This window comes from Balaenoptera borealis (assembly GCF_965194805.1).
Source record: "Balaenoptera borealis genome assembly, chromosome: 13".
In the NCBI taxonomy this organism is placed as follows: domain Eukaryota; kingdom Metazoa; phylum Chordata; class Mammalia; order Artiodactyla; family Balaenopteridae; genus Balaenoptera; species Balaenoptera borealis.
The window spans coordinates 106,502,826-106,521,009 of NC_138870.1; the positions used below are offsets into that span (position 1 = coordinate 106,502,826).

At 55.8% G+C, this 18,184-nt stretch overlaps 1 protein-coding gene across 7 annotated transcripts in view; it reads left to right on the forward strand.

Moving 5' to 3' along the window:
- The window catches only part of SHANK3 (SH3 and multiple ankyrin repeat domains 3), a 53,610-nt gene that overhangs the window by 5,290 nt on the left and 30,136 nt on the right, over positions 1-18,184 (forward strand). For 6 of the 7 annotated variants that reach the window (XM_082351464.1, XM_082351466.1, XM_082351467.1 and 3 more), the window contains exons 5-13: positions 1,376-1,484; positions 1,560-1,711; positions 1,805-1,972; positions 2,075-2,191; positions 2,575-2,652; positions 3,601-3,667; positions 9,328-9,601; positions 12,545-12,747; positions 13,876-13,989. In XM_082351464.1, coding sequence (XP_082207590.1) covers positions 1,376-1,484; positions 1,560-1,711; positions 1,805-1,972; positions 2,075-2,191; positions 2,575-2,652; positions 3,601-3,667; positions 9,328-9,601; positions 12,545-12,747; positions 13,876-13,989 — 1,282 coding nt within the window. Of the gene's footprint in view, positions 1-191; positions 280-1,375; positions 1,485-1,559; positions 1,712-1,804; positions 1,973-2,074; positions 2,192-2,574; positions 2,653-3,600; positions 3,668-9,327; positions 9,602-12,544; positions 12,748-13,875; positions 13,990-18,184 lie in introns of those variants that run through there. The other variant, XM_082351469.1, reaches the window with a different exon arrangement.

Below are 18,184 nucleotides of genomic sequence, written 5' to 3' on the forward strand. Positions count from 1 at the left end.
AGGAGGGTCTGACCCCAAGTGCTCTTTGGGGGGCACTTCCCTGTCTTCTCTGAATGTAGGAGGGGCAGGGTGGGTGCCGCGGCCCTTCCCACAGGCAGACTCCCTGAGCTCCCACCCCAGGCTCCCCTGGGCCAATGGACATTTGCTTGCTGGACACTTCATTGACAGTCTCTGGAGCCTAAGAGAGGGATCTGAACATTCACCCCTGTGGCCCAGTGACCGCGCTGTGATCCTGGAGCCTCCGTGCCAGACTTCTCTGCTACCCCGGGGCATGTGGTGGTCAGTAGCCATGACTCTGTGGCTGGGCAGAGACTCCCTCACTGGCCCCGGTGTGACCTATCACCCTGGGTTCCTCCTGTAGTTGCCCCTCCTCCAGAACAGTCCCCAGTGACCCACAGGACACCAGTGACTCCTGACCTTCAGTGAGTCCCACTCGTTTTTAGGATGAGTTTCAACTCCTTGCCACAGTCCCGTGTTTCTGCCTGCCTGGGCTCCAGCTGGCCCCCACCATCACACCACCCCCCTCCCTCCCTGCCGGCTGCAGCTGAGGTCTTTCCTCTCAGCCACGGGCATCGTTCCTCCTGTCTCATTGCCTGACCCCCCGAGGATGCTGCCTCCTATGGAGCTGTCCCTGTGGCACCCTGTCTTACTTCTGATGCACTTTGTTTCTAGAGGGCCTGGGGCCTCTGGCCAGGGCACCTTGCCTTGTGCACGTGGCATTGTAGCACCAGCAGGAGCTCAGTGAGGCTTTGCTGAGTAAATTAGCGCACGACTGGGGGTATGAATGAAAGGCAGTCAAGGTCACGTGACAGGAGGCGACACCTGGTGATGGGGGAGGGCCCCGGAGTTGGGAGTCTGCCATGGGGTGAGCTTGTGAAGAGAACGGGCTGGATAAGGAACAGGCTACCTTGGGAGTGATGGGGATGTGGGCTGCCCTGGGCTGGCTCCTGCCCATGTGGCCTCGGGCTCTTCCAGGCTGGACAGGTTGGGGCCCCCGGGCCAGGGAGAGAAGCCAAGGCAGGGGCTGAGCTTGGGGTAGGGAACTCACTCAGGCGGCGTGAGTGAGGGCAGCCTGGCCTTGTCGAGGGGCTGGCTGGGCTCAGGCTGACAGCTGTGTCGGGCTTGGGAGGCAGGGAAGGACTTGGAGCAGCACGTGGGTCCAGCTGAGCTGGGATCGGGGCCACAGCGGGAGTGCAGGGCTTAGGGTGACGCGAGAGGAGTGACAAGGTCATGATGTGGGCTGATAGGTCAGACTGAGGGCGGGGTGGGGTGGCAGATGCCCCACAGGTAACCTGAGGCTCCCTGGTGGAAGGTGGGTGATGGTCAGATGATGGTGGCCGTGCTGTGGGCTGATCAGGATGGCTGGGTGTTCCAGGCGAACCTGAAGAAGTTTATGGAATACGTCCAGCTGCACAACACGGAAAAGGTGGCACGCCTGCTGGACAAGGGGCTGGACCCCAATTTCCACGATCCTGACTCAGGAGGTGAGAAGCAGAGCAGGAAGGGGCATGGCCTTGGAATGGCCAGGACTATAGCCTTCTTCTATCCCTTGAACCCAGAGTGTCCTCTGAGCCTTGCGGCCCAGCTAGACGATGCCACGGACCTGCTGAAGGTGCTGAGGAACGGCGGCGCTCACCTGGACTTCCGCACCCGCGACGGGCTCACCGCCGTGCACTGTGCCGCGCGCCAGCGGAATGCGGCGGCCTTGACGGTCAGTGCGGGCACAGCCCTGGCCTGGAGGGGCACGCGGCCCGGTAGCGGGAGGAGGCTGGCCTGGCGTGAACACTGAGGTTCTCGCTCTCAGACCCTGCTGGACCTGGGCGCTTCCCCCGACTACAAGGACAGCCGCGGCCTGACGCCCTTGTACCACAGCGCCCTGGGCGGGGGGGACGCGCTCTGCTGTGAGCTGCTCCTGCACGACCACGCTCAGCTGGGGACCAGCGACGAGAACGGCTGGCAGGAGGTCCACCAGGTGGGCGGGGAGCGTGAAGGCGGGGGCGTCCCCGGCTCCGCCTCTGGGGTTTGGGGCGTGGGCTCCGTCCAGGGGCCCAGCAGCACCTCTTCCCTCCCCAAGGCCTGCCGCTTTGGGCACGTGCAGCACCTGGAGCACCTGCTGTTCTACGGAGCCAACATGGGGGCCCAGAACGCCTCGGGGAACACAGCCCTGCACATCTGCGCCCTCTACAACCAGGTGTGCCTGCGCCTGTGCACACGTGTGTGTACACACAGGTGATGCTGTACAGTGACTACCTGTGTGTGCACGTCTGACCCGGTGTGTCGCGCCACAAGTGCGTCTTCTGCCTCCTGCAGTGAGCTGTGGCCTTGCAGGCCTACGTGTGTGTATCAGTTCCCTGCACACACGTGTCACACATGTGTGTTCTGCACAACCAGGTGTGAATTGTGTGCACCTGGGCCCTCTGGGCCAGGTGGGACCTGCACGTGTACACCTGACCTGCTTGTCCCTGTGCTACAAATGTGTGCGCTGAACATGTAGGCGTGGGTGTGTGTGCCCTGCACTCCTGTGTGCGCATGTGCTGTCGCCCAGTTGCAACCCCTACTCCGACCCTCCCACAGGAGAGCTGTGCCCGCGTCCTGCTTTTCCGTGGAGCCAATAAGGATGTCCGCAATTATAACAGCCAGACAGCCTTCCAGGTACACCAGTGCCTACAGGAGCACGAGGCTGCCCCAGGGCGTGTTTGTCTGTCTATATGTGGCTTGGTCTCTCTAGACCTTGCTTTTTTGCCCTGTAGAGTAATAAGGGAGCTCTGACCCCAGGATCGCCCCAGGGTGGGGCGGAGGAAGGGGGTGAGCCAGTGCAGTGCCCAGCTCGTGGTGGGGGTGTTCGTTGAGGGTGGTTCCCTTGGTCCCCCTTCCAGGGAGAAGAGAAGAGGGTTAGAGGGCTCTGGGGCCAAGGGAGAGCAGGTGTGGGCCTGACCTACCAGAGACAGGTGGGGTGCAGAGGCCAAACCAGGGGCGAGAGGGGTGGTCCCAGATCCCGACTGAACTCAGGTCATGTTTCTGGGCCTTTTCTCTGGCCAGGTTTGGTTCTTAGCACCAGGATGACCAGATGGATGGGTCTCTGTGTGGCCTGGAGTTGGTGGGGGGAGTCGGGGACCACGTCATGGGGACTTTGGACACGGAGGGAGCTGGGACTCCACTCTCAGTGGGAGCAAGGGCCTTCATAGGAGACGTGGGAAGAACAGGTCTGGCCACTGATCGTCCAGTCAAGGGGGCAGAGGCAGCAGTGGAGGGCTTTCTGGATGATGAGATGCAGGGGTGAGGGCACGGAGGAGAGAGGGTGACAGGAGTAAGGTAGTGGTGGGCCATGTCTGAGACAGAAAAGATGGTGTGTGGAGGGGCCATTAAGGGAACAGGCAGAGTGGCCAGCGTGTCCCAGCTTTAGCTCCGAGAGTCTCGTGTCCCAGGAGACCCCTCAGTCCCGTGCAGACTGGGGTGGTGAGTTTAGGCAGGGGACAGGGTCCGAACCTGGGGCCCCCAACTGAGGAAGACCCCACACAGGGGTCGAGAAGGAGCCACCAGGGCTGAGGGGAGGCGAGTTTGGTGCTGCTGAGCCTTCCTCCTGCCCCTCCCCCCCCTCAGGTGGCCATCATAGCAGGGAACTTTGAGCTTGCGGAGGTCATCAAGACTCACAAAGATTCGGATGTTGGTGAGTTCTGCCCACCCAGGTCCCTGCTGAATGTGGGTTTGTGGGGGTCATCGGGGCCCAGCAGTGCAAGGGTCAGTGGGGATGTTACAAGGAAGCCCCCATACCCTGAGCCTTTTCCTCCAGTTCTCCCAGTACAACTGGGATGGTCCATTAGTGGCCCTTGCAGGTATGGGGAATGTGCTGAGGGAAGGGCCTGTGTAGGGTGGACAAAGGGTCAGGGTCAAGGTCATGGTTAGGTGAGGGCTGTGGATTGGGGTTAGAGTCAGGTCAGGGTCAAGGGTATGGTTATAATGGCTAGGGCTGTGGGTTGGCGCCAGTGCTGGGTTTAGAGATCAACTTAGGTTGAAAGCAGGTTTGAAGTTAGGGTCAAGGTTTGTTTTCCTGTTAGGTCGTGTGAAGGGCCAGCAGGGGACATGTGGCAGTGGACCCTCAGTGTTTCACTTCATCCTGGCACATAAAGCGGTTCACGTGGCCCATAGCAAGCCTCGACCGTTGTATGCACGCGTAAAGAAATCAGAACACGGTGGGGATGCACATGGGAAAGGGTGGCAGCGGTCTCGGGGCAAAAGGGGCTCAGCCTTCGGCAGCCAGTGCTTCAGGGGGAGCCCCGGACGTGCCCCAGAGGGAGAACCAGGGGGTGCCCTGTAGTCTGAACCTCAGGGCAGGTGGGCTCACGTCGGGCCTGGGTCGGGGGGCACCCACTCCTATATCAGTCCTCCAAATCCTGCCGCCCCTCCCTGTGTGGGGTGGCTGGGGGGTGGGCCTCTCTTCCTGGAAAGCATATTTTCTGGCCAGAGGCTGCCCCCTCCAGCCAGCTAGCCATAGAGGGACTTCCTGCTCAGCTCCCTCTCTCCTTGATGGACAAGGCTTTTCTGCCCATGGCTCTCTTTGGAACACAGACTCCCAGGCTCCCCTTTCTGCTGGGACTGCGATATCCCGATTTTTATAAAATTTAAAGTGACAGTGGACAGCAGAGGGCTAGAGCTGGTCTCAGGTTTTGAGTCCTTGTTGGTTCTAATGTGAGGTTGTGGTAAGGCAGGGGTTAAGACTAAGGCCAAGTTCATGTTTAAGAAGTCTTCCTATATAGAGTCTCTCCTGAACAGTCCTCCCCACAGTGAGGCTTGGTTAGGAGCCCCTTGTTCCCCAAGCAGGGTCAGCGGACCGTGAGAGTCGGTAGGCTGCAGAATCAGTAGGTGTGAGTCGAGCTCATAACTGAGCTAATGAAGTGGTGTAGGCTTGGGGCCCAGGTTCTGCTTGGGAGAGAACTGTGATGAAGTTTGAGGTGTGAATTAGGGGTGAGAGAGCAAGGGCTCCAGTTAGGGTCTGGTAGGGGCTGCTGAGTGTTTGGAGGTGGTTGTTAGCCTGGGAGAAGCCTGGTTTGCGGATGTGGGTTCCCTCTTCTGCTTGTGAGGTCACCTTGGGAAAGCTGCTTGGGACCTCTGTGCCTCAGTTCCTTTCAGTAAAATATGGTTATTTGCAACGCCTTCCCCCTCTGACCTCATGTGGGATTCGATACCGTGGGTCTGGACTCTGGCAGGTGGCCTTGAGGGTGGGGGCCAGGCCACGGTGCAGGCTGAGAGTCAGGCAGGCCTCAGCTGCCCCTCTTCTTTGGACAGACATGCTAGGGCTCCTGGGGTCACCATTATCTCAGCTTCCTGTCTGCCTGATCCAGAGTGAGCTCACCTGGCTGGGGTTAGGCATTTGTCGCTGAGCTGGGAGGTCCATATCAGTTAGTCCCATTGTGGGCATCAGCTCTGCTGGCCATGTACCCTTACCTGCTCAGGTGTCACACATACACTCAGAAGACACAGCCAGATGTTCATGAGTATTTATGATAAACCCTGCTATTTTAATTCACTCTTTTAACAACCCCCCAATGAGTGATTGTTGTTAGTCCATTTTTACAGAGGAGGAAAGTGAGGCACAGAAGGGTTAATGGCAAAGCCTGTCTTCAGTCCTGAGCAATCCAGGGATCCATCCTTGTTACCCCACTCCCTCTGCACACCATGAGTCAGTTGTCATGTCCCACCCCAGCTTGGGGACCCGGGTGGGACCTGCACACAGAGGAGGAGCAGCAGGGAGGCTTTGCCCAGTCATCCTTCCTTTTCCTCAGGCACGAAGCCCACCTGGAGGGATCTGGTAGGCTGAGACCTGTCACCCTTCCGGGGACAGGTCACCTGGAAGCCTCTTGGCAGCCTCACCTTCCCCCTCTAGACTGACCAGCTGGAAGCAGGGGTCCTACCTGGGACCAGCCACCTCTGCTTCCTCACCTGTTGCCTTGGGCTACCTCTGGGTCCACAGGCTCTCCCGCCCTCTCTTGTGTGTACACTTTCAAGTACACGGCTCACTGACTTGCTATCCCAGAGTGCTTTTGAAGAGTGCCCTAGGGAAGTGCTTCTCACTTTGCAATGTACATTTGAGTCACCCAGGGATCTAGTTAAATGTAGATTCTGACTCAGAGGGTCTGGGTGGAGCCTGAGATTCTGCATTTCTAAAAGCTGGAGGTGAGGTCCAAGGCCCACACCTTGCATAACAGGAGTCTAGAATAGGGCTTGGCAAACAATGCCCCCAGGCCAAATCCAGCCCACCGTCTGTTGTTGTTGTTTTTTAATCGAGGCTTTAAAATTGAGGATTTAAATTCAGTTAAAATCAGATTCTCATAACGTAAAATTAACTATTTTAAATTGAATAATTCAGTGGTATTTAGTACATTCACAACCAACTCTATTGAATTCCAAAACATTTTCATCCTCCCAAATGGAAACAACATATATATTAAGCAACTATTCCACATTCCCCTCTCCCTCAACCCCTGTCAACTATTAACATACTTTCTGTCTGTATAGATTTACCTATTCTGGATATTTCATTTAAGTGGAATGACCCTTAGTATTTGGCTTCCTTGTTTTCAAGCTTTATCCATATTGTAGGATGTATCACTACTTCATTCCTTTTTATGGCTGAATAATATTCCATTGTTTGTATATGTGACATTTTGTTTATCCATTCATCCTTTGATGGACACTTGGGTTGTTTCCACCCTTTGGCTATTGTGAATATTGCCGCTACGAAGATGTGTGAAATGTATTTGCTTGAATACCTGTTTTCAATTATTTTGGGTGTACACTTAGGAGTGGAATTGCTGGGTCATATGATAATTCTATATTTAATTTTTTGAGGAACTACCAAATTGTTTTTCACCATTTTACATTCCCACCAGCAATGTATGAGGGTTCCAAATTCTTCAAATCCTCACCAACACTTGTTATTATCTTTAAAAGAATTTTTTTTATTAAAAAATTTTTTTATTATAGCCATTCTAGTCCAAGTGAAGTGGTATCTCATTGTGGTTTTGATTTGCATTTCCCTAATGGGTATTGATGCATCTTTTCATGTGCTTATTGGCTGTTTGTACATCTTTTTTGGAGAAATGTCAGGTTCTTTGCTCATTTTTATTTATTTATTTTATTTATTTAAAAACATATTTATTTATTTATTTATTTTGGCTTTGCCTGGTCTTAGTTGCGGCACACGGGATCTTTTAGGTGCGGCATGCGGGCTTCTTAGTTGCGGCATGCATGTGGGACCTAGTTCCCTCACCAGGGATAGAACCTGGGCCCCCTGCATTGGGAGCACGGAGTCTTACCCACTGAACCACCAGGGAAGTCCCTTTGCTCATTTTTAAATTGCTCATAGAATAAGTTAGGAAGTGTTCCTACCTCTTCCATTTTTTTGGAAGAATTTGAGAAGGATTTTGCTAATTCTTCTTTAAATGTTTGGTGGAATTCATTAGCGATGCCATTTCATGCTGGATTTTTCTTTGTTGGGAGATTTGTGATTACTGATCCAATCTCCTTGCTTTTTATGGGTCTGTTTAGATTTTCTATTTCTTCTTGAGTCAGTTTTGGTAATTTATGTTTTTCTAGAATTTGTCCATCTAGTTTATCTAATTTGTTGACATACAGTTATTCATTGTATTCTCTTATATTTCTTTTTACTTGTATAAGGTTGGTAGTAATACCCCAATTTTCATTTCTGATTTCAGTTATTTGTGTCCCCCTTCTCTTTTTTTTCTTAGTCAGTCTAGCTAAAGGTTTGTCAATTTTGTTGATATTTTCAAAGAAACAACTTTTGGTGTCATTGATTCTCTCTGTATTTCTATTCTCTATTTTGTTTATCTCGTGTAAGCTTTATTATTTCCTTCCTCTGCTAGCTTTGGGTTTGGTTTGCTTCTCTTTTTCTAGTTCCTTAAATAGGTTATTGATTTGAGAACTTTATCCCTTTTTAATGTAGGTGCTTACAGCTATAAATTTCCCTTTTAGTACTGGTTTTACTACATCCCATAAGTTTTGGTATGTTGTATTTTTGTTTTTATTTTCTCAAAGTGTTTTCAATTTTCCTTATGATTTCTATTTTGACACATTGATTGTTTAAGAGTGTTGTTTAATTTTTCACATATTTGGGAATTTTCCAGTTTTTTTTCCTGTTCTTAATTTCTAGCTTCATTCCATTGTCATTGCAGAAGATACTTTGTATGATTTGAGTCTTTTTAAATTTATTGACGCTTTTTTGGTGACCTCATTAATGATCTATCCCGGAGAATGTTCCATGTGCACTTGAGAATAATGTGTATTCTGCTCTTGTTCTGTGGAGTGTCCTATATATATATATCTGTTAGGTCTAATTGGTTCAAGTCTTCTATGTTCTTACTGATCTTCTCTCTAGATGTTCTATCCATTATTGAAGGTGGGGTGTTAAAGTCTTAAATATATTGTAGAACTGTCTATTTCTCCAAATATATCAATGTTTGTTTCATATATTTTGATGCTTTGTTGTTTGGTGCATATGTATTAATAATTGTTAATCTATTTGATGAATCGACACTTTTATCAATATATAATGTCCTCTGTCTCTTGTAACACTTTTTATCTTTATGTCTATTTTGTCTGATATTAATGTAGCTACTTAGCTCTCTTTTGGTTACTATTTACATGAAATATCTTCCTTTATCCTTTTATTTTAAGCCTACTTGTGTCTTTGGATCTAAAGTGATTCTTTTGTAAATAGCACATAGTTGGATCATGTTTTTAAAATCACCATCTGCTATTTAAATAAAGTTTTATTGGAACTCAGCCACACCCATCTGCTTATACATCATTTGAGGCTGTTTTCATGCCGCAGTGGCCGTGCTGAGTCCTTGCAACAGAGACTGTATGGCTTGCAAAGCCTGAAATGGTTACTATCTGATTCATTACAGATGTTTGCCAACCCCTGGTCTAGAACATCTTTTACAGTTTCTCTGGTTATGGTCAACTGCAAACAGTTCTATACAGTGGTAGTCTGGTGAGATTTGTCACATGTGGCCGTCTTTGTCTCTCTGGAAGCCTGTGAAATAGGCAGTTCCAAGACCTCATTTGGCTGACAGGAAGGGCAGGCTTTTACCCCTGAAGGTAGAGGTAGAGGCAGTTTGGTATGTGACCCGCCCCGCATCATAGTTTCAGTCATGGGGTGACCAGCTGTCCTGGTTTGCCTGGGACTGAGGCAGTTCCTGGGACATAGGATTCTACTTTTAAAATCTGGAAATACCAGGCAAACCAGGACAAGTTGGTCACCCTTTCTGGCTGCCCAGAGTCTCACCTGTCCCCCCTCCCCCCTCCCAGTACCATTCAGGGAAACCCCCAGCTATGCGAAGCGGCGGCGGCTGGCTGGCCCTAGCGGCCTTGCCTCTCCTCGGCCCCTGCAGCGCTCAGCCAGTGACATCAACCTGAAGGGTGAGGTGCAGCCAGCAGCTTCTCCTGGACCTTCACTGCGAAGCCTCCCCCACCAGCTGCTGCTGCAGCGGCTGCAGGAAGAGAAAGGCCGGGACCGGGATGGCGACCAGCAGAGTGACGGCAGTGGCCCCGCAGCAGGCAGGGGCAGCCAGAGTAAGATCAGGTATGTGGGGGCCGGGACCTGAGCCAGGAGGAGCCAGCATTAGGCGGGCAGGGAGAGGCCTGTTGGTGCCTGGCACCTCTGCAGTGATGAGCTGAGGCTTTGGGTCGGGGGGTGGGGGTGGGGTCTCTTTGGATGGGAAAGGGAAGAAGGTGAGGTCCTGTGCCCTGGGGCAGGCTCCCCCATGCTGATCTCTGGTTGGAGCTGGACTTGTCCGGAGGGCAGTGGGCAGCTGAGGGAGAATGCTGTGGGGAGAGGGTCTGGTCCGACCTGTGGTTTAGAAAGGTTCCTGCAGTGCCAGGGAGGAGGATGAGGGCTGGGATGAGGCAGGGCTGGGTGACGTGTGGCAAGAGGTTAGGGACTGGAGCTTCCTCTCCATGAGGGCTCAAAATCTATAGGTGGACCCTAGCCCTGTTCCCAAGGGGGGAGTCTTCATCCCAAGACTCCCTCTTGGTGTTTCCCCAACCCCTCTGGCCCTGTATAACCACAGGACCCCATGGTTCTTCTCTTTGTCCCTCACCATGAGTGCTGGGACCCTGAGAACCAAGGACGTCTGAAGGACTTGGCATTCCTAGAACTTCGAGCAAAAAGCCTGGGCGGGAGCCCCAGCAGACTCTGTGGGCTGCAGCCCCGCGGAGCTAAGCAGTGGGGAGTGCAAGGTAGATACTGGCTCTGCAGACAGATGGACGGCTCCAGTGCAGTCCTTGCATCTGCCGCCCGCGTGGCCTTGTGAGGATTAGCCAACCACTCTGTGCCTGGGTTTCTCATCAGTAAGGTAGGCTAATCCTACCCAAAGGCTTTCCTTTGGGAAGCCTTCTGGAGCCTGGGCAGTGAAGGCTCCCTACTGGGAGCCCCCTGGCCCACAGCAGCGGCCTGCTGCTGCTGATTAAGGCCTCTCTCCTCGCTGCACCTTGAGGGCAGGAGCTGTCTTTCTCATTTCCCACAGTTGCTCCAGAGCCAGTCGCATAGAAGGTGCTCGGGAGACATGTTGATTGAAAGAGTTACATAAATAGCACTTGGTGTTCACAGTGACAGCTGGGCTGAGCAGCGTAGTGTGTATCATATCACTTAACCTTGACTGTGTATGAGGCTGTGCTGTACTTTACAGATGACGGTCCTAACTCTCAGGTGGGGTAAATGACTTGCCCAAAGTCACAGAGCTGGGAAGCAGCTTAACTTGCCCCCAGGTAGACCTGATTCCCAAACTTTCTAAGCCTGAGCGTTCAGCAGAGGGCTTGGGGTGCAGCAGGAGCTTATAAAAGCCATTTCTTCCTCTGCTGTTGTCCCTACTCATACAGCCTCGACCTGTGATGTCTCCTCTGTCTCTGCGTGTTCCTACCCAAATCACCTCAGTTCTCCCCCAAAGCTTTTGCATGGCCCAGTGGCTAAAAGAACAAACTTTGAGATGTTTCAGTTTTGCAGATGGGCTGCTCCTGAGTTGGAGCTGTGTGGAAGCCCTGCTTTCATGTAGTTTTCGTATATTGGTCATTCTTTTAGTAAACACAAGCTACAACCTGCTCTGTGGGGAGAGCAGAATTATTATAACTTTTTTTCCAGCAAACATTTAGTAGGTGCCTAGGGTGCCAGATGTGGTGGGGGGCTAAGGGCGAAGCAGCAGCTGGGGGGGAGCGATCCAGGTAAGGGAGTCCCCCAGTGAGTGGCCAGGAGGGGGCTGAGGAAGTTTGGCGCACCTGGAGGGAGAGAGCCTCAGGGGGAGAGATCACCTTTGGTGAAAGGAGAGAAGGTAGATGTCTGAGTTTGAGCTGCTGTTGGGGGGTGGCGGGTAGAGGTGGCCGAGGTGGCAGTTTCCCCCTGGCTCCCCCTGTTGGCAAAGTCTGGCACGAAATGTAGTCGCAGAGTCCCCACCACCATCACAGAGCCGGACAGAGAAAGGTGCATCCGGAGCTGAGAGACAGCAACTTAATAGTTGGCCGCAGGAGCAGGATTAGGATAGTTGAGGTGTTGGGAACAGCATTATGCGCGGCCGGGGGAGGGAGAAGAAGGTACCCAGCCTTGTTACTGAAGTGTAGCTAATTCTCGTCCCAGAGAGCCCGGCTATTGGCGGAGAACGTGGACCTGGTCGGCCTAGGTGCCAGGGAGCCAGTGCAGGCCGTTGAGCAGGGCAGAGGCGTAGGGCCGAGGCCTCAGGCTCGGTGCCCAGATCGGGGGAGTGGTCCGGGCAAGGCGGTCAGCCTGGAGGGGGCATGAACTTCCGAGGCAGATGTCCAGGAGGAGAAGACCCAGGTCGGGAGGGGGCTTCTGGCGCCCAGCACACGCAGCGGTCAGGGTGTGAGGAGGCCAAGGCCCGGCTGGAGGGTGCGGGCGCGGACCCGCTGGGGGAGCCCCTCCTGGCGGCGAGGCGAACCCTCACGGAGGCGCTTCCCTCCTGTCCGAAGCCTCCAGTCCCCTCCCCGGCTCCCACCCGGCCGGTCCCGCCTCCCCCTTCCCCGCGCTCCTCCGCCGGGCCGACCCCTCCCCCAGCTTCCCCTCAGGGCGCCGTAGTTCCCCTCGGCCCCTCGGCCTCTCCCGCGTCGGGGCCGCGGCGACCGGGCCGCAGGGGGAGAGGAGGCAGCCCGGCCCGCCGCCCGCAGAGGGAGGAGCCGGGCCGCGGAGGAGGCGGGGCGCGCGGAGCGGCCGTGGCATGGAGCGAGCCCGGCGCGCCCGGGAGCGCAGCCCCGCGGCCCCGGAGCCCTGAGCGGGCGCGGCTCGTGCGCTGGCGGGAGCGGGCCGGGCGCGGCGGCGCGGCCCATGGAGCGGCCCCGGGCCGGGCCCCCGGCGGGCGGGCGGGCGGCGGCGGCGGCGGGCGGCGGGCGGCGGGCGCTGCGGCGGCGGCTGCGGTGAGGCCGGCGGCGGGGCCGGGCCGCGCGCCATGGAGGCCCCGGGCGCCGGCTTCGCGTGCCCGCTGCCCCCCGGCATCGCGTCCGTCACCTACGTGTTCGTCTACAGCCCGAGCGGTCCCGGCGGCCCCGGCGGCCCCGGCCCCGCGCCCGGCCCTGGCCCGGCGCCCCCCGCGGCCCCCGCGCCGCCGCCCCGGGGCCCGAAGCGGAAACTTTACAGCGCCGTCCCCGGCCGCAAGTTCATCGCCGTGAAGGCGCACAGCCCGCAGGGCGAGGGCGAGATCCCGCTGCACCGCGGCGAGGCCGTGAAGGGTGAGGGGGCGCGGGGGGCGCGGTCGCGGGGGGCGCGGCGCGGGGCCTCCTGGGGTTCGCGGGCGCCACTCTGGGGTGCCCGGCCCGGCTTCCCGGCGACCGTGGAGCGGCTGGTGCCATTTTGGGGCGTCTGTCATTAGGGGTGTCCCTGGGAACTCTGAGTCGCCGTGGTCATTATGGGGTGCATCTGCCACTGGGGATTCCTGGTGTCACTGTGAAGGGCTCCGTCAGGGAGGGGTGTCTGTCTTTATGGGGTTCCTGTCGTGGGTCCCTCTCCATCCTCTGTCATTCTGGGCTTTCCGTGTCACAGCAGAGGCTCCTCTCGTCATGGGGGTGTTTCTGTGTCATGCTGGGGACTGGTGGTGGTGGGGTTCTCTGTGTTCGTAGGACCTTATCCTGTTTCAGAGCTTCCTTGAATTATGGGGTTCCTGTGTCACTTCTGGGACTTTCTTCATTGGAAACGCTTGTGATATGTGGGAATTCTCTGCCATTCTGGGGGTATCTGTGACAGTTATGTGGGTGTCTGTAATGAGGGGGTCCTGTGCCATGACAAGCTCCGTTCATTACGAGGGTCTCTGTCGTCACTGGGGTCCTCGCCTCATGAGTGCTCTCTGTCCGTGGAGCCTAAGAAAGACACAGTTGCGAGGGTCAGCTCTCCACGGGCCATCCTGTGGCCTAATCCCCTGGCCACAGCACAATGGCCCTGAGCTCTTGGCAGTGACCCCTGGGGTGGGCGACAGAGCAAGGTTGGTTGGGGGTTGGTTGAAGAGGTGGGAGGAGAGGGGTCGGCTGGGAGGGCAGGGGTAGGATTGTGGCCCCTGCCTCTGCCTCTGCCTCCTGTCCCCCCCTCGAGTGTGTCCATCTGTGCGTCTCTCTGTCCCCCACATGCCCATCCTGTGCTGTGCCCATCTGTTCTTTTCTCTCTTCTGTGTGGATCCCAAAATTTTCCCAGGGAAAAAGACAGGAGGATGAAGGAAGGGACGGGAGGAGAAGGAGAGAGAGGTGAAGGGTGGGTGGGCAGAGCCTGAGCCTGAGGTGGTGGAGGTGGAGCTGGTGGTGGTGGTGGGAGAGGTGGCCTCCGGCTGCCCTCCTCTGCCCTGACAGCCTGTCTGGCTTCTGTCCCTCCAGTGCTCAGCATTGGGGAGGGCGGTTTTTGGGAGGGGACCGTGAAAGGCCGCACGGGCTGGTTCCCGGCTGACTGCGTGGAGGAGGTGCAGATGAGACAGTATGACACGCGGCACGGTGAGTGACCCCTGCGTCCCCTGGGTGGCTCCTGAGGGTGCCGCCCCTTCCAGCTTCCCGTTGGTCTTGCTTGGAGGCAAATCCACATTGTATATACAGAGAAAAGACTAGAACAAATTCAAACACACGTTCGAAGTAGGTACAAACTCGTGTACATGACAGACACAGCACTCATTCATCCCATACTTACTTACCAGCACACATGTGTGCATCTGGATCCTGGACAGCTGTGGAGACACATGTGACGTGCCCATGGGACGCACACGTATGGACGTGCACCAGTCTGTGATCCCACGTGTGGCTCTCAGTGACCACAACCCTTCCCAGACATGGTTCTCACAGAAATGCTGGGTACTTGGAGTGTGCGATTGCTGTGTGGCTGGCAGACAAGTAAAGAGGTCAGTATGAGAAAAGAGGCATCTTTCCAAAGTGGACAGATTGTCCAAGTGGGCAGTGCAGGGAGGCCTGGACCAGCCAAAAGGAAATGAGGCCAGTTGGGCCCAGAGGGGCTGTCATGGGTGCCTTGGGGCCAGGATGGTCTGAGGGCAGCAGGTGGGGGATGGCTGCATCCTTAGCCTGCAGGGAGGACGTGAGGGCAAAGGCCGTGGCTCCTGGGGCTGGTGAGCAGCCTCGGTCCGACCCTGCTCACCACCTGAACCTCCAGGAAGGACCCCTCTGGGAGTTGGGATCTGAGGTGGTCCTGCCAGTGGAAAGGAGAGGCTGGTCCTTTCAAGACCCCAGCCAGGGCTGACTGCGCACCCAGGAGGCCCCTCGACCTGCAGGTATTATTTCTGGCCCCGAGAGCTGGTGGGACAAGGGAGCCCCCTCCTGAGTGGTGGCTAGTGGTGGTCACTAGTGGTGTGTCTGGACCCAGGGTGCACACCTCTGTCTTTCTGCACGTGAAGGGCTCAGACCCAGGGTTGCTGTGCTCCCTTATCCTGGGTTGCGAATTTCCCCAGGGGAGCCCACCCCTGTGTGGCCTGGACCCCTGCCCTGGGTGGAGCGTGGCAGAGCCCAGGGAAGCAGGAGTGTGGCCGCTGACCCACTCCTGAGCAGGAGCCTTTACTTTTTAAAAAAAATTTTTACTTATTTATTTATTTTTATTGGAGTATAATTGCTTCACAGTGGAGCCTTTACTCTCATGCCTGGCTGTTCACCGCCTCACCCTGATGGCCCTCCTTGTGGCTGGGAGCCTGGGAGGGACACGACCCCCTGTTGTCTGCCCATCATGGGCAGGTGGGGTGGTATGTGGGGAGGGGAATGGTTTCGGAAGTTTGGGCTCTGGTGCCAACTGGACGGGAGAGGGGAGGGGAAGGAGGGGCCTCCAGACCTGTGTAGGGAGTGGGTCCTGTGCGCCCCTGTAGGGTGGGCAATGAAGGTTCTGGTCTGAGAACTCTGTGGGTCCAGGGGCAGTTGGAGCTGAGTCTGAAGCTGGGGAGGAAGGAAGGGAGGTCGGGACTGGAGTTGGAATTTGAGAACAGCCCATGTTTGTTAGGTGTTTGACGTGTGCTGGACCCTGTGTTGGGAGCTGGGATCACAGGGGCTGGCTCCCCGCCCAGCGGGGAGCAGGCGTGCACACCGCATGGCTGTGACGGGCGTGAGCACAGGGGGCTCCCTGGGTCGGTCTGAAGGAGTCAGAGGGGCCTTTAAAGCAGAGGTGTTGTTTGAGCTAAGCCTTGAAGGATCGCTAGGACCATCTAGGTGGTCAGCATGATGGGGGCGGGGCAGAGCCTGTTGGCCAGAGCACGGCATGGCCTTCTAGATCTACATGTGCTGGCACCCAGTGTGCTCCAAGCAGTGTCAGGATGCCTGGCTGGGTTTTAAGCTCTTTTACATCTAAGAATTCACTGACTCGTCCCAGCGTGCCTGGGAGGTGGGGACAGTTGTTAGTTCATCTCTAGGAGGGTGGGTTCCACAGCCCAAGGAGCAGAGTCTTGTTTGCAATGTAGGCCGTGGGCTGCAGGGTCTGTGCTGTAGCTGCCACGCTTCATGGGCTCTGGCTGAGTAAACCTGTGTGTTGAGGGGAGGGTGGCAGGGATGGAGTGGGGAGCGTGAGGGCTGGTCAGGTGTCCTGGGACCAGGGGCTAAAGTTTGTGGCGGTGTCGCAGGAGGAATCTGGGGGGCGCTGTCCTGATTGTGCTGGTCATTCAGGATTAGGGTGACGGCCCAGGCAGGGCAAAGCAAGGAGATGGAGACGGGGTGGGCAGGGCTGGACTGGAGTCATAGAGAAGGCAGAGGACACAGGGCAACCTGCTGAAGGAGCTATAGGCCTCCGGGCAATTGTGGGGCTCCTAGACGGGGGAGGCTCTGGGGTTTGTCATCTGAAAGTGTCAGAAGGTACCTGGGTAGATGGGAGCGTTTCATGGATGGGCAGGGAGACAGGCCTGCGGGGGCTGCCTGCTGGGAGGGGGTGGGAATAACCTCTGTCCTCACCTGCAGGCCCGGCCGCCAGCTGCTCTGGGCAGAGCCTCTGGTTTGGGACTCAGGGGCTGAGTTCTGCCAGAGGTGAGAGGGCAGCCCAGGAACAGGAACCTGCTTCCAACAGGCCCAGATCCAAAGAAAGATCTGTTTCTGAGACTGGAGCAGGGACAGAGAGGGACTTAGAGGCCAAGGAGGGGATACTGCCAACGCGTGTGGGCCAGGCCGATGCCCAGGGTCAGCAGAGAGCAAGGCTCCCACGGCACCCATCTGGGTGAAGGGAGCAGTTGCAAGCAGGGAGAGTTGAGCTGTGAGGGGAGGGAGTGGGGAGGCGGCCCTGGGTATCCTGGAGGCTGGTGTAGAACACCAAAGCTATGGCTCTGGCTGGCATCCTCCCTCCTCCCCCTTTCTTTCCAGTACTGGGGGTGGGGGGGGCATGCGGTGTGTTTTCATTTGAGCTGGCTTTTACGTGTCTGATTATAAAACTGGAAAATGAATTTGCGTTATGTAATAATTTGTGTTTGGTCGATAAATATAAAAATAGGAGGCCAGTGATCTGCAGAGGGTCTTTTTTGGGGGAGGGGTCCTTCTGCAGGCAGGCACTGTGAACATTTCCGAAGTTGGGTCAGCGTGGAGAAGGGTGTGGTGGAGGTGAGGAGAGGTCTGGGCCCTACCTGAGCAGTGCTGAGGCCTGGCCTGCTCTGGCTTTGGGGACGGCAGGGTGGTGGGTGCAGGTGTGCTGCAGAGGGAGGAGAGGGTGTGAGCACTGGGGACGGTGCCAGTGAGATAAAACTATAGGCCATCAGAACCTAGGGGGCCTCCAAGGTGAATTTTCCTGCTTTATAAGGAGAGGGCCAAAAGGGACTGTCAAACATACTGAGAATCACACAAGTTAGTGGCAGGGTTCTGAAATCCAGATCAATACTTTTCCTGATATCTGTGTCTTCTGATGTTAACAGGAGCTCTTCTTTCCATCCAGCCACTGCTCCATCTACTCTTTTTTTTTTTTTTTTTTTTTTTGGCTGCGTTGGGTCTTCATTGCTGCACGTGGGCTTTCTCTAGTCGCGGCGAGCAGGGGCTACTCTTTGTTGAGGTGCACGGGCTTCTCGTTGCGGTGGCTTCTCTTGTTGCGGAGCGTGGGCTCTAGGCATGCAGGCTTCAGTAGTTGCAGCATGCGAGCTCAGTAGTTGCGGTGCATGGGCTCTAGGGCACGCAGGCTTCAGTAGTGTGGCTCGTGGGCTCAGTAGTTGTGGCTCATGGGCTCTAGAGCGCAGGCTCAGTAGTTGTGGCGCACGGGCTTAGGTGCTCTGCAGCGTGTGGGATCTTCCCGGGCCAGGAATCGAACCTGTGTCCCCTGCGTTGGCAGGCGGATTCTTAACCACTGCGCCACCAGGGAAGTCCCTCCGTCTACTCTTTAAAAAAAAAAAAAAAAATTAATTTAGTTTTGGCTGTGCTGGGTCTTTGTTGCGGCGCACGGGCTTTCTCTAGTTGCGGCGAGCTGGGGCTACTCTTCGTTGCGGTGCGCGGGCTTCTCATCGCGGTGTCTTCTCTTGTTGCGGAGCACAGGCTCTAGGCGTGCGGGCTTCAGTAGTTGTGGCTCGCGGGCTCTAGAGCTCAGGCTCAGTAGTTGTGGCGCATGGGCTTAGTTGCTCCGCGGCATGTGGGATCTTCCCAGACCAGGGATCGAACCTGTGTCCCCTGCATTGGCACACGGATTCTTAACCAATGTGCCACCAGGGAAGTCCCCTCTGTCTACTCTTCCATCCATCTATGCTTT